At 41.7% G+C, this 27,989-nt stretch overlaps 3 protein-coding genes across 4 annotated transcripts; all 3 read left to right on the top strand.

The window, feature by feature from the left end:
• The first annotated feature begins 1,529 nt into the window (after window positions 1–1,529).
• Window positions 1,530–6,639, top strand: CNMa (CNMamide). 2 transcript variants are annotated; one of them, XM_015187427.2, is made up of 5 exons: window positions 1,532–2,276; window positions 5,159–5,338; window positions 5,413–5,719; window positions 5,853–5,864; window positions 5,939–6,639. In XM_015187427.2, the coding sequence occupies exons 2-5, from the start codon at window positions 5,162–5,164 to the stop codon at window positions 6,010–6,012; spliced, it is 570 nt and encodes a 189-aa protein (XP_015042913.1). In that variant the 5' UTR covers window positions 1,532–2,276; window positions 5,159–5,161; the 3' UTR covers window positions 6,013–6,639. The 2 variants fall into 2 exon arrangements, with proteins under 2 accessions (XP_001353560.3, XP_015042913.1); XM_001353524.4 differs by lacking the exon at window positions 5,853–5,864 and having other exon boundaries at window positions 1,530–2,276.
• A 9,628-nt stretch (window positions 6,640–16,267) lies between these two features.
• On the top strand, window positions 16,268–17,690 carry Cpr62Bc (Cuticular protein 62Bc). Its single transcript, XM_001353523.3, has 3 exons — window positions 16,268–16,386; window positions 16,498–16,626; window positions 16,841–17,690. The coding sequence occupies exons 1-3, from the start codon at window positions 16,372–16,374 to the stop codon at window positions 17,246–17,248; spliced, it is 552 nt and encodes a 183-aa protein (XP_001353559.1). The 5' UTR covers window positions 16,268–16,371; the 3' UTR covers window positions 17,249–17,690.
• Window positions 17,691–23,762: 6,072 nt separating this feature from the next.
• Window positions 23,763–26,828, top strand: Cpr62Bb (Cuticular protein 62Bb). The gene is made up of 5 exons (XM_001353522.4): window positions 23,763–23,869; window positions 23,942–24,092; window positions 24,443–24,539; window positions 24,602–24,850; window positions 26,460–26,828. The coding sequence occupies exons 2-5, from the start codon at window positions 24,003–24,005 to the stop codon at window positions 26,609–26,611; spliced, it is 588 nt and encodes a 195-aa protein (XP_001353558.1). The 5' UTR covers window positions 23,763–23,869; window positions 23,942–24,002; the 3' UTR covers window positions 26,612–26,828.
• Window positions 26,829–27,989: the final 1,161 nt, after the last annotated feature.

Raw genomic sequence — 27,989 nt, 5'->3', positions numbered from 1 at the left:
ATTTAAATCTGATGACTGTATCAATAAATCACAATCAAATGCATTTTTATGTGGGTTCCTGTACAGTTACACTTTCAAATGAGTCAATAAACATTTATCAACGCATGGTGGAAGCCTTACCCTCACGTGATTGTCTCAACTGCTGATAATTGTCCGGCACGTGCTTGCTTCGGTTCCGGCATGAGAAGCCAGTTCCGTCTGCCGGTCTTTAATAAGTGTCAATTAGCACTGATATGATTGTCGTTTGATACTGTATCAGCGATACTATGCTTCCAAAGTAAGACGCTTATCTATGTATATCATATCTGCCAGACAAGTGATGATTCCGATTATTCCACCCCCATCGATTCCGGGTGATGTAACAAAAAAAATTAATTTAATCACATTGTCTACAAATGAAGCGTGGGCGAGAGATTAGCCAGCAACCTTTCGATATTTTCGGATCAGACAAAAGGTTAGGCGTGTCAATATACTAGATTTTATTGGAATAATCAGCATTTTTTGGGAACATTTCTAGACTAAATTAATTACTGTCTACTAGAATACAAAGAAACGCAAATGACTAGGGGAAATTCTTTGTATTGAAAGTAACCTTTTTGGGTGTTAAAAAATGTACTTAAAACTTGCAAAAGTTTTATTTTTTATTATTCTGCCACCCACCATTCATTTTATTTTAACTTTGGGTTTCTGTGTGATTTAATCTCTGGTAGATATTGCATCACATTATTCTGCCAAAAAATCTCACAGAGCAGAGAGAGGGTCGGAGGTCTGACTTATAGCATAAAAGATAAGATCAGCTTGGTTATCTCTGCGATGGACAAGTGTAAATTTCCACTCTATTTTTAGATGAATTTCCGTAACTGCGAATTTATTTTAGTTCGTATTGTTTGGTCAACACTTTTTGTTGATATCATTTAAAAGTACATATGCCAGAGATCCCCTACTGAAGATGGAACCCAAAATACCTATAATCATGTGATTCCATAGCTTCTTAGGGCGAAATTTCATGAGTTTGCAATATCCGCTAAACATTTCAGCATCCGCTAAGTGGAAAAAACTGCGAACCGACATTGACCCAATTAAATTTGAAATGTTCTAGCAAAATCGTTGCGGGTTTAATGACCTATAATTGAAAGTGATGGGGGCATTGATCTTCTGGGAATTCAACGAATATACGCCTACTATCGTACAGTTTGTAGATTGTGTCCAAAGCCTTGACTCAAGATCCTTGGCAAACTGCCGCCGGAATCGAGTCAATGAACCAAGCGAGGGAGTAAACGCAAGCTCCAATGCAGAGCGTGATCAGCGAGTGGGACAAATGAGATTTAACCTCTTGATATACAGAGCTTGAACAAACTAATATACCTTACATTCTACGCTGTAGCGCAGTCTAATTTTTCGGTTGTTTAAATCTATATGGCTTGATCATAAATCTTGGCTTTATCGGACGATTTGTCAAAAGCGTGGCATGGTACACAATCGCGCAGTCCCGAGTACCGCGACTAGAACCAACATAATTCAGTTTCTGTTGAGGCCAGAGCCGAGAGAGCCTCACGAACAGTAGTACTACGAGATCGATCCGATTCGATCCGATCTGATCTGATCCGATGTGTTTAGTTTTCGAACGCACCGTAAAGAAGAACGTCGCGAACGCCATTTGATTACTCTCGCATTTCGGCGAACAAAAGTATAATTATAAGAACTTTTCAAGTGCTCCCATTCACCCATTCACACCCCCACAAAACCGAACCTCTGTTTGGTTGGAATAACTAAACGCCCACAAGAACATTGGAACCTACCTACGCCTCCTCCCAAAACCCCCAATACACTTTTGTAGCATCCGAAGTGTCGTCGGGTTTCCGACGGCTGTATGGTGTTGTTGTGGTCGTGTTACCGCGTTGTTAGCCAGGTCTACGAGTACTTTTACCTGTTGCCTTACCCTTTTTGTGCGTCGGTCAAGCGCCTATATAAACAAGTGCTCTCAACGGATTTGCGTTTATTCTGCATTGTCACACCTAACGCTCAAGATTCCCAAAGCGGAGCAAGAAAAAAAGAACACTTTCAATCTGAATTATTTTATATATTTTTTTGGAAATTTCATAAATTTCAATAGACAAAAAGTACCACAATACTTAGTAAAAAAGTACATTTACAGTAAAAAAGTACAGTTACAGTGAAAAGTGCTGAAAAGAGAAGAAATAACCTTGAGAAATAAGGATTTGAAAATTTCTTTAAAAGAACTTGAATTACTTGAAAAGGAATTGAATTTTGAAGAGGTAAGTCTCTATATATATCTGTATATTGATATGCAAATTTCTGATCGCAATATATTTTAAAATGCATAGACTTGATATTTAAAATAAATATTTCTTGTTTAATATTTTGATTAAATATGGTTAAAAAAACTATTAGATACATTTATATTTCAATCAAAGTGAATTCTAGATTTAATTTCACTATGTTTGAATCTAAGAGCCGTATATTTAATTTAAATATAGGTTTGTTGCTTTTTACTATGCCACTTTTTCTCTCAGTGTAAAAATGTATAAATGACTTGGGGCAACATTCCTTTCAATTCAAATACATTTTTAGTATTAGTCCTAAGCCGTTCTATATTGGTCCAATTCCGGCCTCTTTGAATTCTCAAATATGCAATAGCGATCTATTAAGTTCCATTCTTCTACTGGCGCCAAGAAAATGTACTTTTCGCCTATTGATAACGAACATTCATATATTTATTTATATTTTTTTTACGACACTCAATTATCAGCAAACATTTCAACAATGTCATTTCGTTGCGGGATTTTCGATTAAAATTATTTCAATTAAAATTCTTTTATGCCCCAAAGAAATTATTGTAGTCGGCTTATCAGCGCAGGAACGCGTTCGAACGGTGGCAGAGATATGTAGATGTTCAATGGAAAGTCTCGTGAATCTATCATTTATAAAATGCGTAGTTTTTATTTGATTTGACGATGCAACGGTTGAGTGGTGTTGGGGGGATTCCAACTAAGGTTTTTTTGTTTACACGAAGCCCGGAGCAGAAGCAGAACAAGAAGCAACAGAAAAAAGAGGGCGTGTCAATCGTAGATGTGAACTTATTGTCGTTGATAAGAAAGTACTGAAAGCTCTGCTCTCTCTGTGTGTGTTGGTTGGTTGTGGTCCGATATTTTATGACGTGCCTGATGACGCACTTTATTGTGGGACAAATAAAAGAACGAAACCCATTTATACGATTTTATTATTATATACTCCCCACTTGATGATACGATTTTGGGTCACAGCAGCAAAGACCCCCCAGCCTAGTTATGATGCGAATTCTGTTGGTGATTTGTTTTTTACATTCTCGTAGTTTAATCTTCAGCTTATTCATGAAATCAATCTTAAGTACATTTTATGAAATTCATCCTCTCAGTATAGCGAAACCCGCCGAACTTCGTATAGAACATTGCTCGGAAATTGCTCTCATTCTCTGAATAGCTAAATAAAACTAGTTTCTGCCTGTTGTCGCATTTATAATAGCATAATTGGGCTCTAACTTGTCATCATCTTATCGCTTATTGATCATTGTTCGGTTTCAGCTTTTTAATAACCATCGAAATCGAACACTCACGAACCTGGGGCAGCTGTCAAATAAATTCGGCATTCCACCCATCCCCATTCCCGTTCCCATCGCCATTTCACCTTCTTCCCTGCATAGTTTTTATGGTGGATTGTTTAACGACTGGGCGTGGCACTTGCACCGCTCGAGAGTTCAATGAAACTTGTACGCGCCTGGCCTTGACTCTAATAATAAATGATATAGAGATGAATCTTGGCTGGGGATCGCCGTGAATTAGCCATGACACCCAATGCATTATCAGCTCATTATCGACACCACTCGAACGCCGAACGCCGAACGTCCAACGCCGAAAACGCAAACATTTTAATGTTCATTGTGCCATTAAAATGCGTTTGCTGCGATTACGCTGCCCCCATCAATCATCAATCAACACTGGAAGCAATCGCATAGCGTGTAAGTCACGGAACGGATGACATTGCTTGGCAAAAGATTATCGCCGTGCACTTGAGATTCGATTCAGGAGGAGGACGACGATTCAGGGAGAGGGCCATGAAGGAGAAGCGGTCAAATCTAGCTCAGTCGGCAACGACAAAAATTAAAGACGAAAAGTATTTTTGGGATTTTTGATAAGTTCAATTCGTAGATGAAATCTGTATGTATGTTGTATGACATCAAAAAGACTTATAAGAAAAACCGTGAGTTCTAGAACGAAATTGGGGAGTGATTGGGGAGGATCGGAAGAAAAAGTATGAATGAGTTGAGTTGGAAAGAGTTCTCTCATTTCTTTCTAAGTTGAGTTTTGCTCATTTGTAACCAATAGTTTCCCCCATTATCTCACATAGTTTCATTCGTTTATCCGCAACCGTTTCACTGCATCTTCTTTAAGTAGTTTCATTTCTTATAAAAAACTCCATCAATCACAATTGAACTTTCCGCCGTTTCTCACTGCTGCCTCTAAATGAGCCAACCCCTAAGCACTGAACACCCTAAATGACTTGTAATTTTTAACACTCAAAAGCCAACCCACCCACGTACATTAACCCACTCACCGCTCACCTTTAACATTCTGGCTGCTTGTGGCGTCAGAGCTTGAGCTTAATTAGGCATTAATATTTCATAAATGTCAATTAAGGGATGTCTCACAGGGAGAGAGAGACACACAAAGTCACTGAGAGAGGGGTATAGTCCGTGGCATATCAAATGATGATGTTGCAATGTGACCTGATTTCAAGAGCAGGCATCAAAGAAGCCTTTTCCATTTATAGACCGAAATGGAAAGAGGTCTCCCCCTTTTGCGAAAGCCAAAACTTTCAACTGGTGCGTGTCCTAGATTTCATTGAGAATGGGAAAAAATGCAACGTGACTGTTTTAAAGTGAAGCCAACACCTTGAGAGGGCCGACGAAACCCCTCGAAACCCCTCGAAACATTTGCGCATATTTTGAAAACTTTGTGTTGTTTGTAATGGGAAACCCTTTTGCGTAAGCACTCAATGGGCGAGGGTTGGCTTGAGGGAGGTGCTTAATTGTTCTAGCCAAATTGTTGTTTGCACTTTCAACACAATATATTCACACTTTTGTGGCCTTTCAATTCCGCAGTACATGATGTCCACAACGTGCGGCTGCTCAATCGTCCAGTGGGGCATTGCCATTGTGTTGCTGTCAGTCGCTACCGGGCCAGGATATGCCATGCCACGTACTGGGCTGCCAACGCAGTTGTTGTTCAGCGAACTGCTTGGAGCGGGTAATGAGGACAACACCTATTATGGCGAGCAACTGGTGAGTGATAGATGGATTTATTGAGGCATCTACATGGAGACTCAACCACCTGCTTGCTCCCCTTTGACTTCTAGAAGTATCAGCACCAGCAACAGCAGGAACAGAAACAGCAACGACTGCATTCGTTTGCCAGGAAATGGCCTTCGCTGAGGGATCTGCTGCTGACCGCTGACTACGAGGACCTTGGCGTACCACAGGACAGCAATGAGCGAGAAGTGGTCACCAGTTCCCGTCTCCTGGCGCGTCTGCACAAGCTCAGCGAGAATGGAGGCGGCGAGGAGTTGCGCTACAACCTGGTCAACGACTTAACTGAAATGCCCTCCAAGAAGGTGGTGTCCAGTCCTTCTCTCAAGGAGCACAACACCAAAAAGAATGTGCAATGTAAGTAAACGATCTATAATCTATATTTATTAAGATATATCTATAAATACTACCCTCAATGTGGCATGATTGACTAATTTTTTGATTCGAAACATTTTTATTTTCATGTTTATTATTTGGTCCCAAAAATTAGTTCGTAAACAATGTAAGTGTTGCATGAAGCAATTCAAAATCTATTTCATTCTAACTAACATTTGTATGTATTTGTGATTTCCTTAGACATGTCGCCGTGCCACTTTAAGATCTGCAACATGGGCCGCAAACGCAATGCCGGCTCCTATGTACCCTACTGAAGCGATCTGAAGAGCAAAACCCCCCCAAAAAAAACTGAAAAGTAAACCCCATCTCCACCCTAAAAAAAAAACAAAAATGGAAAAACCAAAAGCAGCCAAAGTAAAATAAAAGCAGAAAAATTAACAGAATTTGCATTATCACAGATTTGTGGAACGCGTTCAAATGCCAAGTATTGTCTATTGATTTAGTTTGAGAATTAGTAATTATGATTATAATGTATTTTTAACAAATGTCTCGACATTTACACAAACAAACAAACACACACACACACACACACACACAAACACACATTACACAACTCCAAAACACCTCTCCTTAGCGATTGTGTCTCTCTTTCCCCCATCCCATATGAACACTTACAAAGTATTTCCATATTAGTTATATGAATATTATCTATGAATTTTTTTGTATTCGAAATACATTCAATTATAATAACCAACAAAATGTTGTTAGATATTAAGCAAAAACCTATATATTACAAAATATTTATTGAAAACAAACAAAAAAACAACAAAGAAAAACAAAAATGAATGATATATTATATTGCCAAGTTTCCTGAATAAATAAATGTTATATGATTATGGTATTCAAAGACCCGAAAGGGGTCGCCCAAAATATTATCGGAATCGTTTTCGTTTTTTAATTAAAATCATGGTGTCCCCCAGAAGCAGGCAACGCTCTCGAAAAGAACGAATTTGTATGCCAAAAAATTGAAGTCTGCTTTTAGGCGATGCATGGAATATGGAAATGGAATGGTAGATTTTGCAGCTTTACGATACATTTTTAAAAATACAGATACTACTTTAAGAGACTTTATTTGATGATAGATTTTCAAGCTCTTCGTACAGATTTTTTGTGGCTGTAGATAAGTTTTTTGCTATTAGGAATTTCCTATTAGTTGTATGTTCTTCGCTGTTTTTCAGGCTATTTTGCATCTTCAGATACTTTTGTAGCCTTGTATACATATCCCACTATTTCTTCTACTTCTTGTAGATGTTTTTCTTTTCGAATGCATTCATTTTCGTCATACAGATATGTATCTTACGGATGTGGTTGCCCTTCAGGCGATTGCTTTACATGTAAATTATAATGTGGACCACCGAGAACCATAAAAAGTGCACTAAAGCGTGTATTAAATTGATTTAATTGTTTTTGGTAGTCCGCCTCGCTGATGTTTTAATTACATATTAGATTTTGATTGAATTGCTCCTTGCATTAATTAAATATGCAGGCGTGAGAACCAATCGCGGACCGATACCTGATTGATACTTCCAAGAATATTCTTCAGAGTATCTGTTTCTGAGTCTCAGATAATATCACGCAGTCATCTCTGGCAGTAGCCCATAATCCGAGTCATGCATAGACCGACCCCCAGGCTGCGGTTGCAAAGGCCAAGTGCCACTGAAATTTGTTGGAAAAGTCAGCTCAGAAGCCAGTGGGCGTTGCTCGTTTCCATTGGCGTTTGCGGAACCATCAGAATTCTGGCTACAGGATATGAAATATTGAAATCGATCGCGTTTATGGTTAGCAACTTAATGTCATGGCGGCGCCGTTAGCCATAAAAAACGGAACGAACTGAAAAGCTGACTAAACCAGAAGGCAAACAGCTAGCACAATCCACTGGTGGTACCCGAGTACTCGTAGTTCTGGTAGTAAACGCCCAAACGCGTTCGCGGGCTGTGGGAAAATGTTAAACAGCTGGGCAGATCGAATCTGAATCTGACTCCAAATCCGAGTAGTACTGACGTAGCTGAAGCTGACCGCCAGAGACCTTCGACTGTGCTTCACTTTTATGCTCTTTAACAGTTTACACGAAATGCATTTCGATCTGTTCGCAATTAACGACTCTCAAGTGATTCATGCTCAGCTATAACTACGAGTTTATGCATGTATAGTGCTTACCGGCAATACATCTGTTGTGTCTGTTCTATTCGAATGCAAATTCTATTGCTATTACAATTAAACGTGCTTTGTCTGATTCGTTGCGCGGCACTCGACAAATTGCTTGGCTTGCTTTTGATTGCCGCTTCTGGGGCTGTCGGAGATGTTGACTTCGAGAATTATGAGCCCAACATGTCAATATACTTGTAAAGATCGCAGCCAATCGGATAAGCTTCCCACGAAGCTCAGTGGCAAATGATAATTGGCCACACACAGGCGTAAATGGAAGCTTATGATGCGTTCAGCTAATTGGATAGGAATGCTTATAAGACTCCAAGTATTTGTTAATCCAAGTTCATCAATCAAAGCGCAACCTGCCTGCTTATATTAAGTTATAGAAACAATTTTCAAATCAAATCATTTCAATAGTTTTCCCAGACACAACAATCAGTTTTTGGATCCCCAGTGCCGCCGAAACAAACTTGGGGCTGAAAATTATACTTAAACTCCCCCGTGGGGAGTCCCTCACACCTCACACCTTACGGATAATTAAGCATCAAAGTGCTGGGCAATATTTTTGGATTTCGGCCGAGCCAAGGTCACACACTAATTGATCAGCGGGCCAAAGCAGAGCCACGTAAACTGACGAAAGTAAAAGTAAACCAAATACGAGTATGTGTGTGAGTGTGAGTGTGAGTGTGAGTACGGGGGAATACTTATAGAGTTGATCATTTAATTAACTTAATTCAGTTGTTTAAGTTGTGCTTGTTAATTGGACTTTCAAATCTGAAATAGCGCCGTCTTAAGCCCTGGCAAAAATGTTCATAAACTTTTCAACTCTGGGACTCTGGGCTCTGTTCAGAATTAAATTGGAATCGTAACACAAATTGCCTGGGTTGGATGGGTGGGGATCGTGGCATTTCTCACACACTCTGCGGGGCCTGACTCAATCCCTCGTGTGAGAAAATTTTAGACTGAAACTGCAAGTGCCACTGCAACTGCAACTGCCACAGCCACAGCCACAGAGCCGCAAGACAATCGCAATTGTTTCGGGCCGCTGTCTGCACCAGATATGCGCGGGTTTTATTATTATTTGTATGGTTCTGAAACGGCATTGACAAGGCCACACTTGTAGTCGGAGTCTGAGTCGGAGTTGGAGTTGGAGTATGATGGAGTGCCAGTGCCCTGTGGTGGTGCCTCATGTGAATGCATTAGGCAAAGTGTTTTGCTGGATTGCCTCTAAAATGTGTAATTTTCGTAGCCGGATTCCGTAGAGCATTTCTTGCAGAGCCACCAAATGTGAAGGATAAACCAGATATTGGTTAAGATCAAATTAACGACGCACATGACATTTGCCAAGACGCCAGCCCCAGCCGCTCGACGTGTGCCGCGCATTTGTCCAACTCATTGAATTGCCCGCAGCTATTTTCATTTTCATTCATTCATTTACTCATTCATTCATGGCACAAAACGTGCGTAAACGCACAACTCGTTTCGGTTGGCGAACGAGGAAAAATAATGTCAAGCTGGCCAAACAACTCTGAGGAAAACCCATAAAAAAACCGACAGTTAAGATTAGCAAGTTTCCTGAGCAAACGTGGAACTCTCCGCTCCACCGGCGTTCCACTGGTGCTCCACAATGAACTTGACACATTTTTCGGAGCTTCAGACAGTGCAAACATTGTGCAAATGAACTAATTACGACACGGGGACTATTGCACAACAGATACTTGATGGCTAATTACAGCGATTGCCACAATTGCCGGGCCATTAGAGAGGGGGAGCAAGAGACCAGACCCATCCCCAGATGGGGCACATTCAAATGGCGTTGCCCCATTAATCATACCGCCTGTCCATGGCTGCCTGGGAGTTGCAATGCTTCTCACACACTCGGCAGAAAAATCAAAATGAATTGCCTTTTAATATCAAAGATTATAAGCCAAGAACTGTCGATCAATTTGGTCAAGATTTTTGTCGATACGCTGTACGAGTATATTTATTTATGACTTTTGTCTGCACGAAATTGAAATGAATGTTCGAAGGTGTGTTGTTTGGCTTTTGTTTTTCATATAATTAATGATCCATTAAGTGTGGAAAAAAAAACAATTTAAATTAGGGTTATTTCTAGTAAGAACTAAACAGCTTCCGCATTTGTGTCTAATGAATGTCTATCGAATGTCTATCATACTAGTATATTTTACCTTAATTATAGCCGGTATTTTTGGAATATATATATATATATTTTGGTTCGAAAATATACAAATGTAATAGGCGGAAAGAAGAGTTTCTAAATTTTGCACGCACATAACTGCGAATCACTGTTTATGAATCCATCAATCCGCCAAAAAGACAGAATGAAGCTCCTTGTAAGGATATTACTGGCTATCCATTGCGTTTCTAATTATTAAAGTCATATATTTCTATGCCCCACAACTCCATCAAAGTGAATGGCCATCAATTAGCCAAGGCTCACACAAAATGTCAACTCAATTTCGGCCGGCAACCCATCAAACGCAAGAGATTTAATTATCATCTCCGCCTGTCTACAATTGGAGTGGAGATTCGAGCGTGGAGTCAGCCAAACTCTTGTTACCGGCATCAAAATGATGGCTAATTGTTATTTTTGCATATGCATTCAGGCGGCTGCTTGCATGTTGTTTGATCAGACAGAGAGAGAGAGAGACATAGAGAGAGAGAGAGAGTGAGAGACCTTACATAATAATCTAGTTAACAAATTGTGTCATGTGGAGCTGCTAGCAACCGAGTAACCGAGTAACCGACTCAACTGTCTCGATCTCCTCGGTGCCTGCATCCAACCGAAATCCGACAGAGCAGCTGCAGCCGCCTGGTCTTTCCAGCCGCCACTTTCGAAAGTCTTTTGCCCCCCCCTTCCAGAGAGGGGGGGTAGAGAATAGAAATAGAGGACTTGCATAACCCAGACAGGGGTACAGGGGTACAGGGGAACAGGGGACAGGGGACAAACGACAGCGGTATTATCGCGAGGGTGTTGGCCTACGACTGCATATAAAAAAGTCATTAAAATATTTAAAAATAAATAATCCCCAGCCAGCAATCTGCTGTGCATAGTAAAAACTCACGAATTTGCTCCTTGGGGGCGCCCCAGAAATGGTCAGCCATCGTTTCCTAGCCTAAATATGATAGATAGATCTTCCAAGAGAGGGGGGAGGGAGTCTGTAGGGAACGACAATCATGGCTTGGGCTGTGGGGTGTGTCCAGTCAAAATGTAAAACATGGAAAATGGGGGAAAAATGGGGTAAAGGCTCTGTCCGCTGGCAATTGTGGGTTAATGGGTGAATGTGCTGTTTGAACTACATTACAATGGATAATCAGTTAGTGGTTCGGGCCGGCCTAACCCGTTGGATTGGTAGTTTTGCCAAGTGGCAAAATATTTGTTATGCAAAACCAAACAAAAGACTTGAGCAACGTTGAAGGAAATTATAGGAAATTTGGTAGTTAATGGTTGGTTTTTCTGTGCATTAAATATATTTCAGCACTCCCTCAGCCATGATGGAGCTCAAGCACCCATTGTTCTTTGTGAGTTTCTCTAGAATCTTCAGTCAAATCAACACCTTGAAGTTCATAAACCAGGAACACGCCTTCTGCCTGACACGGACCACCTCTAGCATGTACTCCTGTCGGCTAAACCCTAGGTGAGCCGCTGGACTTGCAGACTTGTCTGATGTCTGCCGTGTTGTGGCTGGAAATTGAATTTACTGGATGATGGCGATAGAAACAAGGCGTCGACACCCACGCATCCAGAGCCAGAGCAAGAGAGATCCCCAGAGATCCAAAAGGTACTACGGGTACTATAGCCGACTTCAATCTTTGATTACAGGGCAGCCACACGTCAGTTGTGCAAGAAGCGATTGCCAACAATTGTGCTGCGGTTAACCAAAGAGAGGAGGAGTGGGGAGTGAGTGTGCTGCACAGACAGATCATAAGAAGCGGCATCTGAGACATCTCTGTTGTGGTTTTGCCACTCAAAATTGTTGCAACAACACAAAGTCCAATCGGTTTATATCTCCCTTTAGAGGCAGGATCATAAGTTGGTTTCTAGAATGCTAAGCCGGATATGTACATGGCAATGAGAACAATGCGATAAACATTATGGACATGCCTTTCTGAACAATGAACAGAGATCTCCGACATTATCGAGAGCCAATAAATCAGCAAACTGAGCCACAAATTTCAACAGCAACAGCAACTGCGACTACGACTACGTCTACGTCTACGAGTACGACTGTGAGTACGAGTATGACAATGGGCAAACAATTACAAAACCATATAAAAGCGAATTCGATACGAGAAATCTAAAGCGGAAATTTTGTAAAGCTGCCACGCCCCCTCTTCAGCCCAGAGCCCCAGTCTTTTTCTGGGGCTGCACTGCACTGCACTCTGCTCTGTGGGATCGCGGCGGCGGTGGTGAATGCATTGCGAAAATGCCGGGGCAAAAAACCCACCGAATGCAAGCCAAATTCGACCTAAGAGCAGGCCTGTTCCAGCTCCAGCTCCGCTCTGGTCATGGCAAATTGCCTTGGAGTGTCTCCATTCTAAGCCTGGCCGAGGCCCGAAGGTCGGTCTTCGGTCTTCGGTCTCCAGTCCAAGCCTCTGGTTTGGGTCGAACAATGGAGGTGATCTATGTAAATTTCGAGCGACATAATTGCATGGATTAAGCTGTTGTCTGTTTGCTGACTGTTTGGGATCTCTAACCACCCCTCCTCCCCCCAAAAATATATATAATTGGACAGCTGATAAGCCACACGCCCACTGAAAGAGCTGTCAGAGAACCCAAATCCCGCATTAAAATCTACAATTTTTTGAAAATTGTTTCCACTGGAATTACAATTTGTAAAGGAAAAGCGTGGAGCCAGCCACAACCATACCAAAATACAATCAAATTGAAATCAAAGTTTGGGTTAAACCCATAGACAATTCGACCTTGCGGTTGTCTTAGGTATTTTTGTGGGTGCACTTTACCGTTCGAGCTGAAAAGTGGCTCAAAGTGTTGCAGAAGGAAGTTCGAAAGATTTTCTTTAAAGATTTCATGGAACCCCATTCCCCCGAAATCTGTATGACAAGCATATTCCATGATTTCATTAATCAATTAAGCTTTTCCTACTCTTTATTCAGTGATTGCAGTTTGGCTTACCATGAATACCAAGCCGAGCTCTGGTCAAGGTCAGACATTTGTTCAATTACTGCAGCTAATACATTTTTTATTCAGTTTTTACTCCCCCTTTTTTATTGTGGTTGCCACAGCCACAGCAAAAGCCACAGCCACAATTTTTGTGGCATTTGTAAAGATCGGTAGCCGCTGGTCAAAAATCATGAGTAAATGTTAATTGCCATGAGTCGATCGCAGGTATTGTTTAGCTCAATACGTTAATTACAATTGGAATTTTGCATAATTAATTTAAATTATAGCCCAGGCCATACTCATACTCTGCTGATGCTTGCTGTTGACTTGTGAACCGACTTCCATCTGGGGAATGTTGCGCAAAAGATCTGACAGAACAAAAATTCAAATCAAACGAATGACTTAGGCAACGAACTTGTTTCGCATTTTGCTGCCGCATGTTGCACACACACAGAAACAAAAACTGTAACTAGAAAGCTGCAAACATTTGCCACTCAATCAGTGGCCAACAGACTGAGCAACAAGGCAACGCACACAAATTGCTTTAATTACAACAAATTTGCTTGAATATATATCAACTAGAGGCATTTCTGAGCAAAAAACACTGAGACAAAATCTTTTAAGTAAATGTGCATGCAATACTCAGATATATTTGAAAGAGATTACTATATAAGGATGTAAATGAACATGGGGAATATTTAGCTAACTTCTGTTAAGTTCTGTTATGTTTAGCAACAGATTTCTTTCAGTGTGGGCTAAGCAAATGCTCTCTGACTTTTTACCTGACACCTCCAAATCACGACGACTGCAGCTAGAAAAATATGCCTAGATCGCACTACTCCACTCTACTCTACAGCACTCCACTCAGCCTCAAGTGACCAGCCAGCCCCAGAGATCTCATGACGAGCCAAGATTGAGCCAAGATTGCGACTGCCTCGGGCCACTTGGGCGTTGCATTTCTGCGAATCCGGCTGTTGCTCTGATCGGATCGGATTGGATCGGATTTGGTCTGGGTGGTCTCCCGGCTTCTGGAACTTCTCGCCTGACTCATAGATTCATATGTGGAACGGATCTACGTGGAGTACTGCAATCTTGAGTGGAATAGCATGGGGTGAATAATTAAATCAAAAAGGAAACGAGCAGTATGGCCAAATAGGTTTCGCATTCAAAAATTGGTTATTGTTATTGTTGGGTCAGCACTGGTCTGGTCTATGCTCTGAACTAAGAGTGCGCTTGGTGATTGTCTAGGAATTTGCACACATTTTAGTAACGGGTTTGTTTAAATCTAGGAAATGCAACCTCTTGCCAAGGAAGTGAATCGGTAATAGAACCTGTTTCGTTTAGAGTATGAAGTAGGAACTTTTCATGGGAGTCTGTCTGTGAACTATCAAAGAAAAAGAAAAAGAAACTATTCAAAAAGAAATCAATTTTTGAAATTGGTTCAGATCCAATTCGATTCAAAAGTCATGGTGGTGAGTCATTTTGGGGATCCTGTTAGAGCTTCTATACCTCCTATAATCTGTACCCTCTTTTTGTATCCATATACCCTTTTAACCACTGCACTCCTGTGTCGGTTACAGCTGTTAGTGATCAGTGATCAGTGATCCGTTACACGTCGTTTGCTGCTGGTCGTCGCTTTGTCGTGATAACCTTGAGATGATTGCTTCAATTTTTTTTTAGTACAGCCCAGAGCGGGGCAGATAGATAGACAAACAGCCAGGCTGACAGACAGACACGTAGATGGAGACAAAAACACAGTCAAAGTCGAGCTTACTAATTCGAGACGATTTATAAAATGAGGCAAAGCAGGGCAAGTACGTCGCATAAGACTAGAGACCAGAAAATATGCCATAAAACATAAAACAAAGCGAGGCAGAGCTCAAAATATGACAAAACAAAGTACTTTTTGGCCTGGTAATGAGTCAGGGTTGCATTGGAGGAGTTTTGGCCATAATGATGTGGCGCCATGCTGCGCCCCACTTCGGCAACGTCTTCAACAGAGGCCCCCCACTCCACTCTCTGGTTTAATAAGCAAAACGGCCTACATGGCAATTAAAAAACAAAAAGAAAAAAATTAAAAATACTCTTAGCATTAGCAACATTACGTGGAAGCTCTGATCGACGACGCCCAGCATTCGGGCGGAGGGAAAAAAATCCATAGAACATAGACAAAATATTGTATGGGAGAGCCAGAGAGCCGCGGCGAACAAATTGCAACATGCAACAATCTGATGGCGGGACAGGGGCAGCGGCTGGGGCAACACCTCCGCCCACCAAAAATGCAATTTTTAGTTGCCATAGAAGCCATTGTTTTGTTTTATACATAAATATATTTAGTTTGTGGCTAATTTTATTCGTGCTGGAGGATTTTTCTATGCGAGGGAGCAGCCAGATGGGAGATTAGAGAGGCCATTTCAATTAATCGTGATGGGCGATGGAAACGAATACTCATAGATAGTTAAGCTAATTTTTTGTTATAGACTGATCATGATTTTATAATTAATATGATTTGTTAATGCACAATAAATGGGGATTGTTTTTGTTACTCCTGCTTCCATTATATTTTCATGGCTTAATTTCGTAGAAATTCCTTACCTATTTAATTAAGGCTTTGCGCTGTCTTATCTTTCCCATAGTACTCCCTTTTGTCAACACAATTCCCAACTATTGTTCCCTTTCCAGCCTGAGTCGATGAACAGTTATCTCACAAATCAGACAGCTTCCAGCCAAAGCAGAGAGCAGCAAACCACAGCAGCGCAGCAACAGAGACAGTAATCATCCACAAGGTGTGTTAAAATAAGGTGAGGATACTAATGCATTTCGATTCGATAATTATGGCCACTACACGGTCTCCCTCTATCCGTCTCTGTTTAGTATGCCCAAGAATATTGTTCGAGTGCAGTGTGCACCTCACCTTTAGTTAGCACACCTTGACAGCAGTGCTCTACATCTAACTGAACTTCACTCTCGTTTTTCATAAAGCACAAAATGACTGTGAGCCAGCGTTGGCGTCGGCTTCAACGTTACTGTTGGTACAGAGAGAGAGGAGAGGAGAGCAACTTCATGGGCTTCTCGTCTGCGCAGCGGCAGCGGCAGCCGTTGCCTCGTTGTTTTTGTTTTTGCTGACCGATTCGCTCGCTTTGCGTTCAACTTTGGCTCTCTTCGGTTTGGCTCGCTGTGGTTCGTGAGGCAGCTCGGGCGTTGTCTTGTATATAAAAGCGGGCTCCTTCTGGTTCTAGTTATCAGTTGAATCCAGCTCAACATCGCATACACTCGCGGCTCTAACAAACCGAACTCCAAAAAATCCAAAACCATTAAAATGGCTTTCTTCAAAGTGAGTGAAAAAGGATCAATCGAACGATATACATACAATAACCTTTCGCTGTTCTCGTGTTCATGTGCTCGAACCTAACCTCTTTTTTTTCTTTTTTTTTTCTGTGTACAGTCCTTGATCTGCCTGGCTGTCCTCAGCGTGGCCTCCGCCGGTGTCCTGCACGGTGGTGCTGGTCTCTACGCCGCTGCCCCAGCCATCTATGCTGGCCATGGACATCAGGATGAGGGAATTGACTATCATGTAAGTATGGGACCATTACCATTCTTTTGGTACACTTTCCAACACCGTCTGGTCTGGCCTGTGGGCCAGGGTCGTGGGCCTTTGCTTTTGACATTTGGAGATTTTCCCACGACTGTCCATTAGCATAGCCCGCGGCGGCGTCGGTGTTGCAAGTGTTGATGGTGGCGTGTGGCATGCACATTAAATTAACACCTGGATCTTGTACTATCCACAGGCGTACCCCAAGTACCACTACAACTACGGCGTGGCCGACTCCCACACCGGTGATGTCAAGTCCCAGCATGAGGTGCGCGACGGTGATGTTGTGAAGGGATCCTACTCCCTGGTGGAGCCCGATGGTTCGGTGCGCACCGTGGAGTACACCGCCGATGACCACAACGGCTTCAACGCAGTGGTGCACAAGACTGCCCCCACCATTCACCATTCCGCACCAGCTGTGGTCGCCCATGCTGCTCCAGTGCTGGCCCATTCCGCCCCACTGCTGTCCCATGGCCCGTCCATTGCTCACCATCTGTCTGCCGCTCCCGCTGTGCCCTATGGCGGCTCTCTGGCGCATCATGCCGCCGTGCCCGCCTACGGCTATGCCACCCACAACGCCCACGCGCATGTGGCCCACTACTAAGGAGAATGGAGGGAGGATACCCAGCCACCCACTTGCCACCATGCAACCACCACACCACCACCACCACACCACTCTTCTGTAATTTATTAAGCACGTTGACGACCTCACAAAAACCGAATGGAAAACGGATGATCGATCTACTGATGAAGCCTGCTCCAATACTCAGAACAGAATCAAGTCATGTCCATCATTACCATGTGTAAATAAGAGCGAGGGAGAAGGTATAATCTGCCTTGTTCTCTCTCTCGCACTCTATCACCTCTATGCATCTGTCTATCTCCCTCACACCACACCATTGCCGTCTCTGTCTCAGCTTTCGCGCAATTCTCTTTTTGTTTGTAATATTTTAAACTTCTCTTTTTGTTGTACATAAGTTGTAAAAAAAAGCGAGTGAAGAACGATGAAAGCCCCAGCAGCGCAGCCCATCATGCCACGCCCACACGACACCAACCTGAAAAAAGATGAAGAAAAAATGAACAAAAACCAATAAAAAAATGAACAATTTATACATATATTGTATTATAAAAAAAACGAACAATTTTCTGTCTAATTTAAGTCTAAAGCTGAATACAAAATTTAGTGAATGACAAAAACCCAAGAAACTCAAAGTTTTCCTTCAACGGAACTGATTGGATCATGAATACAGTCATGAATACATTCACTTTCGATTACCAATCGATTCTATTTACTATCTCTAATTATGATGGCAATAATTTATGAGAGTTATGGAAATTGATGGGTAGATCGACTGGCTAGACATCATGTCCGTTGATTGACAATTATCGGCTTGGATAATTTGTGGGCGGTAGATAGAAAAGGTGAAGGTAAGCACTGCCAATTGATTAGCATTAAATTAATAAATAACAAGCTATTATTATCTGTAAATTGAAGAACACTGGCTGGTAATGTCTCCGTCAAATTGAGACACGTGCATGTTGATCGGTAGATGGATTTGGAGTCGCCTTGACATACATTTTGGAAATACTATTGATCTTAAAATTGTGGCTATCAAAGCTAGTTTACCATAGATTCTTTACTACTCAAATATTCATATTATATTCAGGTCTACAATTCAATGGTATATATGTTAATACATTTCTTACTTGCTTTTGAAATGACAGAATGGACCATATTTCAAATTACACTAATAAATATATAGAAATATCGAGATTATTCGTAAGGATCAGGGATAAAGTTTCCTTCTAACTGCCTAAGGCGGAATCCATAGTTCTCTTTTAGGCATCATTTGTTCAAAAGATGAATTTGAGCTTTAAATCGTTTCTGCAAGACCGTTAGACAAGCGTTTGATATGTTTGTATACTTTTAGGCTATTTTCTAAGATAGCTTTTTGAATAGCTGAATTTTTAGTTAATGAAATATCATACAAGAGGACCCAAAAGCTTTAGCCAAAGACTTGGAAAATATCAATCAAGGCAAACCGCACAAAGTAGCCGAAAGCCGAGCAGAAAACTTATTTAAAAGCTCTGAAAAGCAGACACCCTGCACCGGTGCATGTGCGCACATTGCCGACTTAAATGAGATGAAAACTTCAAAAGCTCGCCCTGTTCAAAAAATGTGTTTTTTCAGCAAGCTGAAGGCTGATATCTATACTCAATATTTTGTTCCTGTGGCAGATATGATATGGTGGTCCGATATTCACCAATTTTGTGTGGGTTTTACACAAAAATGGGAACTTTTGGGGTGATTATCGGAAGTCTGCTTTCAAAGGCTGTCAAACGCATACTAAGTAACGCAGCTTCTTTAAATTTTGACAGGAGCCAGCTGACAAATGCCTGTAGACAGAAGCAGTGTTGGTCTATCAGTTCATAGGCGGGAAATTCAAAAAGTCACGGACGTTTTGAAAAGCCCGCGTAAAACAATACAACGATAATTATCGGAACATCAGATGTTCATAGATGTAACTTTTGCTGTGAATTCCAAACTCCATTTCATATACCACTCTAAACAATCGTCAATAACTATTACAGTTAGCCGTCATCTTGCAGTGCCAATGGGAGTCACTCACTAAACCCTTACATATCATCTTACTCATTTTTCTCCCCTTGGAAGAAAACCACAAATAGATGCCCCTGCTTTTTCTGTTGGTAAACAAGCTGCCACCCAATGCGGTCACAAGTTCGGGGGCGTCACTCTCTCTACAAAAGACAATAAACCATAACTTTGAAACATTTAAGTCAGAAGAGATGCTTCCGCATGCAACAAATCTTGTCATTTCCGTCACTTTTAACGTGCGAACGCCAGCAACAAAGCGAAATATTGATCTCTTAATGGGCACAACGTGGACCTGGCTAAACAAATGTCTAACAATCCGAATAGAGACACCCATGAAAACAGTGCAAATGCTCTGGTTGGGGGAAGAAGCGTTTATCCGAGATCTGGAATCAGCGAAGCGTTTAAATGTACGCAAAACAGAAAAAACAAAAGGGTAAATATCTCATACGTGGAGTCCATTAATTAGCTAGAGAGTCTAAATGCGACCGAAAAACCGAATCCGACAGTTGCCGCCTTTGGGGCGCGGATTCACCAGCAGTTAAGGTCAGGCTGATGGGAAATGCCGGAAGGAAGTTTCCGCTGGCTAACTAGATCCAACTCGAGTATGGAGAGTAATTCTACTTCCCCCCTAAGATCCACTGATTCTGCTATGCCAAAACTCCCATGTAACTCCGCTCAATGCCAAATGGAATGGAAACTTGAATCGGACTCAAAAGTACTCGTACCGGTATGTGTATCTACATGCAGTGCTCCAATAACCTTTAGTTAGCCACCAACTTCTTCATCGATGAATGACAGTTACTAAAGTTTTAGTTTTCAATTTTGCTGTTTATTTTTTCGAGAGACTATAACTAGTTGACATTCAAGATGACTGCCTCAATAAACTGTCGCCAACACGTGCTCTCTATATGGTATCGATTGCAGTTTCTGTACGAATATCTCTCTGTGTTAGTCTCTCTGTTGCGGCAGCATTAAGATACAACCTCAAAGATATGCATCGATCGATGCCGATACAATTTATAGATAATAAAATAGCTACTGGTTTCGTTCGGCGAGAAGAGGATGAGATACACGTACTCTTGCTTGTCGTGTCGAGAGATTTGTTTTGTGGCTGTGTGGCACAGTGTGAAACTATTGCTGAAAAATTTGTTCGAGCATGTCAAATTTGTAGTGAAATCTATAAATGGAGATCATTTTTAAAGGAATTGTGATTGGATTTCCATATGGCATGCATTTGCATCAATTATGAATGGAATTACATACAATGAAAAAAACTTAATAAACTTCATAAAATATAAACGAAATGAAAGTTTGGCATTTTCTATGGATGAAAAAATATGTTTTGCAAAATGCTATGAAGTTATGATTTAAAATTAAAATATCCTTACCATCCAGCGATACCCATTCAGAGCTACCTTTATCTCGACATCTCCCTTTGAAAAACCTTCTTTAAACCACTGTAAAAACGCTAAATGTCGTCTGGCTGTCTGCGTAATCGAAAAATTCCATTAATTAGTGAATAATGTTGTACAAGTACCGATCGGACATAATCAAATAGAAGTTAAGTAGAAGCGCGCATAAATAATGGAAAATGCATGCCATTATTCGCTGGAGAGAAGAGAGCCGTGCATAATCACGGCCCACCGACTGTCAGAGTCAATTATATAACAATGTTAACTGGATTATTTGAGCCGTTAATTTGATGCATGGCAAACAGTCTGCAACAAATTGGCTGAAAAGGTGCGAAGAATTCGCTTGAAATTTATAGCAGAGCCCAGGCCCAGAGATGGAGCCCGGCCCGGCCCAGCTCAGCCCAGCCCGCGGCTCCATTCATTTGCATTTTATTACAGCGAACGCATTTGCCACGGGTCATACTGTAACACAGGGCTACGGCTACCTGGCTAACAATGGTCACTCAATTGGAGATGCGATGCGGCAGTGCGCTGGGGCACTCAACCATGGCCAACTAAGGGCGACAACAATGACAGCGGCAAGCAGAGAAAAAGAGTAGCGCACCATCCGCCCACACTCAAGCGCTTGACTTGCAACATTCGCACCTTGGCCGGATAGTCATTCCAGACTCATTTCATTCCCCATGTTGCAAGCATGCCCCTTGTCGAACGTTGCCGAGTGGTGCCCTGTCCGCTCCATTGTCAAATTAGTCGGTGTGCAAACAAGCTGGAATTAGGTGACCGAAAGTAAACCAAGTCAAAGTCACCATTCAGGGTGGGGGGGAGCCATTTCAGCCATGATCCAAGCTGCTTAAAGCTAAATGTGCGACCTCATGGCTAAAATTGCACTGCCGATTCCCTTGAGTGTCGCACTTGACTGCAGAATGGCTTTGGTTTGCCAATGAGGTGCTATTCACTCTGAAGGCGGGGTTTCCAGAGAGAAGAGAGATTTTCCATTGTGGGAGGCTGATGGAAAATACGTTCTGGAGCTGCTTCAAAGGACTTCAATCTATAAGAGATTTCTCCAAACAGATATTTGTTCAAGTAATTTCTACATTCAAATCCATTCCAGCTTGATCGCATACCACTCTTGAGTCCCCTTCTAAACTGCCCTTCACCCAGACCCCCACCCATTTAACGTCATAAATATCCCCTATTTATGAATATTTGCCAAGTTTTACCGCAACTTAAACGCGAGTATGTTTAAGTTAATTCCCAAAAAAGCGAAACAATGCCCAGCCACGCACATGTGTCATGATGTCTACTTACAGGCCAGCAAAAAGAACTAGAAAAAGACTCCGACTGCATATGGAAAACCTTCGGAAAACGCCGACAATCGTTGGTTAGTTGAATTTTCCCAAGTCTAGGTAGCAAAATACTTTGGCGGCATGCAAATTGACTTAATCTAGTATTTAGTTTTAAAAAAACCGCAGTCGAAGCCAAAAAAAATTGGAGACAATTGTTTTCATGCCACTCCGAAGGTTGCTTCAGGCCTTTTTTCTGGTTTCCATAGAGGTTTACTTCTGTTTTTTTTCTGGTCAGGTCAGTTTCAGATTATGGCTGAAGCTCTCCCTCCACGCGTTTAATTAGAGTCTCTAGCACCGCCCCTCGCAGCGGTTAATTATGTGAAAATCCACAAGAAATGTTGACCTAAACATTGCATTAAAGCAGCTAACATTACGAGTACTATTTGAGCCGCAAAAACTTGCACAAATCACTGCCGACTCATTTGCGGTTCGACAATATTTAAAATTAGTTTGTTGTCTAATGGACAGACCGCAATTGGCACGTTCTCGTCGCGGTTCAAGGATGTGCATAAACGTAAAGATTATTGATTGAAAATCTGTCTCAGTTTGGGGTTTTTGTATGGGATTGGAAAAAATGAGTTGGAAGATGTTAGAACTTTGAAAGTTTAAGCCACATTCATGACATCTCAAGCAACATCTTTTTAGGTTTACTTAATCCACAGTACGTATATCCACATTATTTGAATTACAAGTATCCACATCATACAAGTATCTTCTTTTTGATCTGCTGAAACCCCGTCTCCCCCAATACAGTAAATACCTAATGCTAACCGAAAGGTCAGTTCTAGAACCAGCTAAGGAATACGATTCATTTAATTTGCAGATTGTCATAAATCGTTCGTTCCTAAGCGACTTTTGCTTTCATTTGAGGCCTGGGCCAGAATGGCAGCCACGTCTAGAGTCTGGCATAATGCGCTTGACCTTCGGCTGAATGCTGTGAGCCAGAGACCCCATAGAGAGGTCCAGTGGCAGCAGTTTTTACTGTAGTCGCTGGCTGCCATTGCTGTCATTGAAGTAGATCACTGAGAATTTCGCATGTGCCAAATAACTAGGCCCTCGTATTGTACGCTGCAACTGCAATTGCCAGTTGCAACTTGACCCGATTCGTATTTGATTTAGTTTGAGATTCGGTTCTTGGAGACTTAACGATTAATTTTCGGTTTCGATTTCGGTTTTTGTTACTTGATTGAGAATTAAGTTGTTAACTCAATTGGTCTTGCTTTTGGGCCAACAATCATTTCTTGCAGAAATCAAGGAAATTCATGATTAACTCGAATGATTAATCTCGCATAATTCTGAAGAGAAGTGACTGTCTTGTCTCAGAAACGTCATGGGATTGGTAGCGGATTTTGAGAAATGTGTCGCCAATTGGTAGACAACAAACAACAACGACACCCCATTCAATCGGGGGCCGCCGTGCCACCCCATTCAGTGGGGCAACATCCCATGGCTGCCACTCCATGCTGTAACATCCAGCTTCATTCACATGGCACCACCATGGCAGACTCTGTTGCAGAGTGGATCAGAGCTGGAACAAAGAGTGTGGAAGAGTGTGGCAGACTGTTGCGGAAAGACAGGCAGAGCTGGAGCAGCGCTGTGGCAGACCTGAGCGCAGAGCTGGAGCACCGCCGTGGGGGCAGCATTCGCCACAGTTGACTGACTGAGAAATCAAAAGTCTTGGCATTGTGGTGCCTCTGCCGACTGCTCTGCCGTTGACTGCTCTGTCGGCTGCTCTGCCAGTGGCTTTCGCACATTTTCGCGCTTATTTAATGGAAACTGGCTTTCAGAACCGCCACAGTATTCCGGGCAACTTCGCAGCGTTTGTATCTAGTGCCGTTGAAATACTCCAAGTAAATCTTCAAAGACTAAAAATCCCCGTGGAGTTTTTTTAACGAACTTTGTTTCTGTGTTTTTTTTTTTAGCACATATTTTCTCCATCTCAAATCAATTTTGAAACAGAAAATAAATAGCCCAATATATAAAATGGCAAATATCTTGTGCTTTGTGATCCTTTCGTTGGCTCTGTTCGCCAGTGTGGCTGTAGCTCGACCAGGATATGCTCTGGACTACTATGTGAGTTATTATTGGAATAAGGTCTAATAAGGACTATAAAGGATGAAAACAAACTAAAAATGGTTTATCAATGTGAAAGAATGTGGGAAGCCAATTCAGGACCTTCATGAGATGAAATTACCTCCAAAAGTGAAATCACAATTAAAGAATATAAATTAAAGTAATCTAACTCCAAATTTGAAGTATTAAATGTTGACTCTAATGAAAGGACTCTTCGAAGCCACTTTCTGTGTACCGAGGATCCCTTTCCATATTGATTTCAATATAGTTTGTAATTCGAAACTAAGCTTCCTTTTCCATTTAAGTAATTCTTACAATGCTATATATTATCATATCTTTTTCTGCATCAGGATCATCCCAAATATGCCTTCAACTATGGCGTGGCCGATCACACCACAGGAGATGTGAAATCCCAGCATGAGACCCGCGATGGAGATGTAGTCAAGGGTAATACTGGTGGAACAGCACCATCAAAACAGTTTGTTAATCATTAAATTCTCCTCCTTTAGGCCAGTATTCTTTGGTTGAGCCCGATGGTTCCATCCGCACTGTGGACTACACGGCGGACTCCATTCATGGCTTCAATGCTGTTGTGACCAAGTCCGGACCCACTGTCCATGCCCAGGCTTTGGTGGCAAAGCCGATTGTGGCCCACAAGCCCATTCTCAGCCACTATGAGCCGCAGCCGCACTATGTGAATCATGTGGCCCCTGTGGCCGCTGCCCCACTTGTGGTGGCTGCCTCCCCGGCGCCCTATGGTGAGTTTTCTGCAACAGGAGGTTTTACAGTTCTTAGTTTGGGGGATTAGAAGCACCTTCCTAGTTGGCCTTCACCTCAATTTCACCTTGGTCGCACTTCTTCTTCTCACCCAATCCCACACCCAAGTAGTAGGTAGTAGCTGATGATATTGTGGTTCCACCCACCCAATTCCACATGATCTCTGCTTGCTCTTCTAGGCATGAACACCTATCGCATGCTAAAGCTGTTCAGGCGTCATGCCAACTATCTGAACAATCAATATCGCAAATTGCGCCCAGACGAAGACGATGCTGATGATGATGATCTTGGAGTTGATTACTATGCAGCCTACTGAGTCTGAGTCTGAGTCTGAGTTTGTCGCTGCCTTCTTTGTACTGAATATCTTACCATAATTCCATTGTAATCATCGATTTCTAGCTTGGGTGGCAGTTGCATTAGCAAATTCATTCAATAAATTGCACATATCATACGTATATGCGAGCGGCGCAGTCGAGCGGCTAAGCTGAATCACTTGCTAATGGCCTGGAGGGGCGGAACTGGCCCACAAATGTGTAACATAACATGGTTGACTAATCCACGACACGCCCACCAAACGGTTACCTCACTTTTACTGCGATCTGAGCCAAAGATCTGGCTTTGTTTTTGTGCAGGTTGCACTTTCGGTTCGTATTTCCCACAAAGATTATGTCAGTGCATCATCTTTCCAAAAAAAAAAAAAAAACACACACACAGCAGCCACAACACATATTTCATGGAAAATTGCTGCCTCTTCTTCAAAAATTTCCATTCTCCCCAGTCCCAGCAGTACTCCCCCATTAAGACTTCAACATAATTTTCTCAATGTCGCAATGCTTTGTTGTTGGAGGCTTGGGAAACGAATACATGGTGGATGCATGGTGAATACATGTGAAAACTCATAATTGTTGTGGGTGCTGCGGTGCAATGTTAATTGAGAATTATCAGCGAAACGCACAGCGAAAGAAACCAACGCCCAAACAAAAGACTTAGGCAGCGAACTTAATCACAGACGCTTTTTGCATACAAAATACGATAAAGAAAAGCCAACTAGAAAAATGAGCAAAAACGAGAAGAAACAAGAAGAAAGGCCCCGAAGACTTTGATACCCTTCCAAAAACATTTTTCCTTTTAAAAACACAGGATATTGTCATCATAATCTGTACAAAATTTCAGTTGTATATCTTTTCACCTTTGGCAAATAGTACCCTACATGGCAAACATCTAATCAAAGCCATAAGTACCCTCCTTAAGAGTACGACAAACTAATATCTCAATCTGAACAGCACCTGTGACCAATTGACTTAACAAAACTCGTGCACAAAAACTTATTGGCAAAGAAAAAAAGTAACCAGCCAAAAGAAATTGCCAAGAAAATTGCTTGTTCAGCATTGAAATAGTATTTTGCTGGCTTTGTTTGCTTTGTGGAGCTACTTACCAGCAATAGCAGAAAGACAGCCGGCAACAGCTGTTACCACACTGACTTTTTTTTGTCGGTCATTATTGCAACAAGAGCCACAGAAATCGAAATAAATTTAAGCCAGCCCCAACCGCACATCCAATGCTAATGTCTGAATATATTCAATCTTCAAGTGTCCAAGCATTATGCCCCAGCGCCTGCTGCCCCCATCCACTACGACTATGACGATGGCTACTACAACCAGGGACAACAGTACGAGTATATTCCCCAGTACGATTCCGGAAACTACGGACACTATGCGAGTCCTTATGCGGGCCACTACTAAACCGCCCACTCGACGCGATTTTTTTTCTTAGTTTTGTTAAGCAAATTTAGTTCTAACTCTTCCGCAAAACATTTTGATGGCTTTTCTCAGTGTAGCTTGAATTAAGATCTTTGAGATCTACGCTGAGATCTGGACCACAAACGAAGAGGAAAACGACGAGGTTAATCTTACTTAAGTTATGTGAAAATTTCTGTATAATAAAGTTTCGGAAAAGATATTTTTGTAAGTGGAAATATGAAAATAGCTGTGTTTTTCTTTCAACTTCAAAAGAAAAAGATAATAAACTTCGTTGTTTAACATAAAATTCTGGATTGAATTGGATTTATTGAATATCTTTTTTTATATTTAAAAATCGTATCGATTAATAAATAAACAAAAGACTACTCTCGTCCTTTATTCCAAAAAAAGGAATATACATAGACTCTTAGAATCAATAAAATATCAACCAAGGAAATTCGAGCTCTGAGTCCGAACCTCAGACAGAGCATATAAAATGGAATCGTATCCCTCCTTTGAATCGCCTGCATCCTTCCTTGCGATGCATTTTATATAGATGGGTGCAAGGCCATGGCTCTGGTTAACGGAGGAGCTCCTCCGGGCTCCTTCTTTCTGCAATCGCTTATTTTCTGTGAAGGACCTTCTGCACCCTTATAAGTGTCCAGAAGTGGAATTTTGGGACAGCTCATTTTCGATTGTTAAGTGTCGCATATTTGGATAGCTCAAAACGGGTTTTCAGACTGTATGTTGATTTTTTTTGGAGTGGGCCAAAGGATCTGCACTGGCTTTATAGTGGATATAGCTGGATACTACTTCCGAATAGTTTTTACCAGCATCATGCTTCTATAATATATACTTTTCTACGTCTCTGACATTTGTAATGAGCAGATGTCTCAATCGAAATGCAGCTTTGAGAGCGCTCCATGTTGGCGTCACAATTTACACTTTCGCATTAATAAATTCATTTTGCGGCCAGGCCTAAATCGATGTGTCTCATGGCCAATTGAACGCGATGAAAGCTCTATTTCATTTGCGGTTGCAATGGAAAATATAGCCATACTATGAGTTTATTCAAAGTTTGCTGTTTCCTTTCGGGCTTTCCCACAAAGATTTATGTTGACAAAAACTTTTCACGGTCTGCAAAATTTGCATCTGCTTACATAAGCTTCTGTTTGCTTTACTTGTGTTTCTCTGCTATTCGTTTGGATGGCCCATTTGTGTGGCTTAATTGGCTCTGTAGACATTTCTTCCGGTGGCTTTTGCCTGACCCAGGAGTTGGTCAAAAGTGGCAACAGCTGGTAGACGAACAGCAGCTTTGGACCAAGTAAAAAGCTTGGCTTGAAGTCAGGGTTTAGTCTGCACTAAAGTTGTTGAGCAGAAA

The sequence above is a fragment of the Drosophila pseudoobscura genome, chromosome X, assembly GCF_009870125.1.
Source record: "Drosophila pseudoobscura strain MV-25-SWS-2005 chromosome X, UCI_Dpse_MV25, whole genome shotgun sequence".
In the NCBI taxonomy this organism is placed as follows: Eukaryota; Metazoa; Arthropoda; class Insecta; order Diptera; family Drosophilidae; genus Drosophila; species Drosophila pseudoobscura.
The sequence above is the reverse complement of the archived record's forward strand: the minus strand, read 5'-3'. Positions and strand labels throughout refer to the sequence as shown.

Excerpts from the sequence above, each read along its gene's own strand:
- Cpr62Bb (XM_001353522.4), top strand. The coding sequence starts at position 24,003 with ATGGCAAATATCTTGTGCTTTGTGATCCTTTCGTTGGCTCTGTTCGCC. Across the intron at positions 24,093-24,442 it reads GATATGCTCTGGACTACTAT|GATCATCCCAAATATGCCTT; the intron begins GTGAGTTATTAT and ends TTTCTGCATCAG. Across the intron at positions 24,540-24,601 it reads CGATGGAGATGTAGTCAAGG|GCCAGTATTCTTTGGTTGAG; the intron begins GTAATACTGGTG and ends CTCCTCCTTTAG.
- CNMa (XM_015187427.2), top strand. The coding sequence starts at position 5,162 with ATGATGTCCACAACGTGCGGCTGCTCAATCGTCCAGTGGGGCATTGCC. Across the intron at positions 5,339-5,412 it reads CCTATTATGGCGAGCAACTG|AAGTATCAGCACCAGCAACA; the intron begins GTGAGTGATAGA and ends TTTGACTTCTAG.
- Cpr62Bc (XM_001353523.3), top strand. Across the intron at positions 16,627-16,840 it reads ATGAGGGAATTGACTATCAT|GCGTACCCCAAGTACCACTA; the intron begins GTAAGTATGGGA and ends TACTATCCACAG.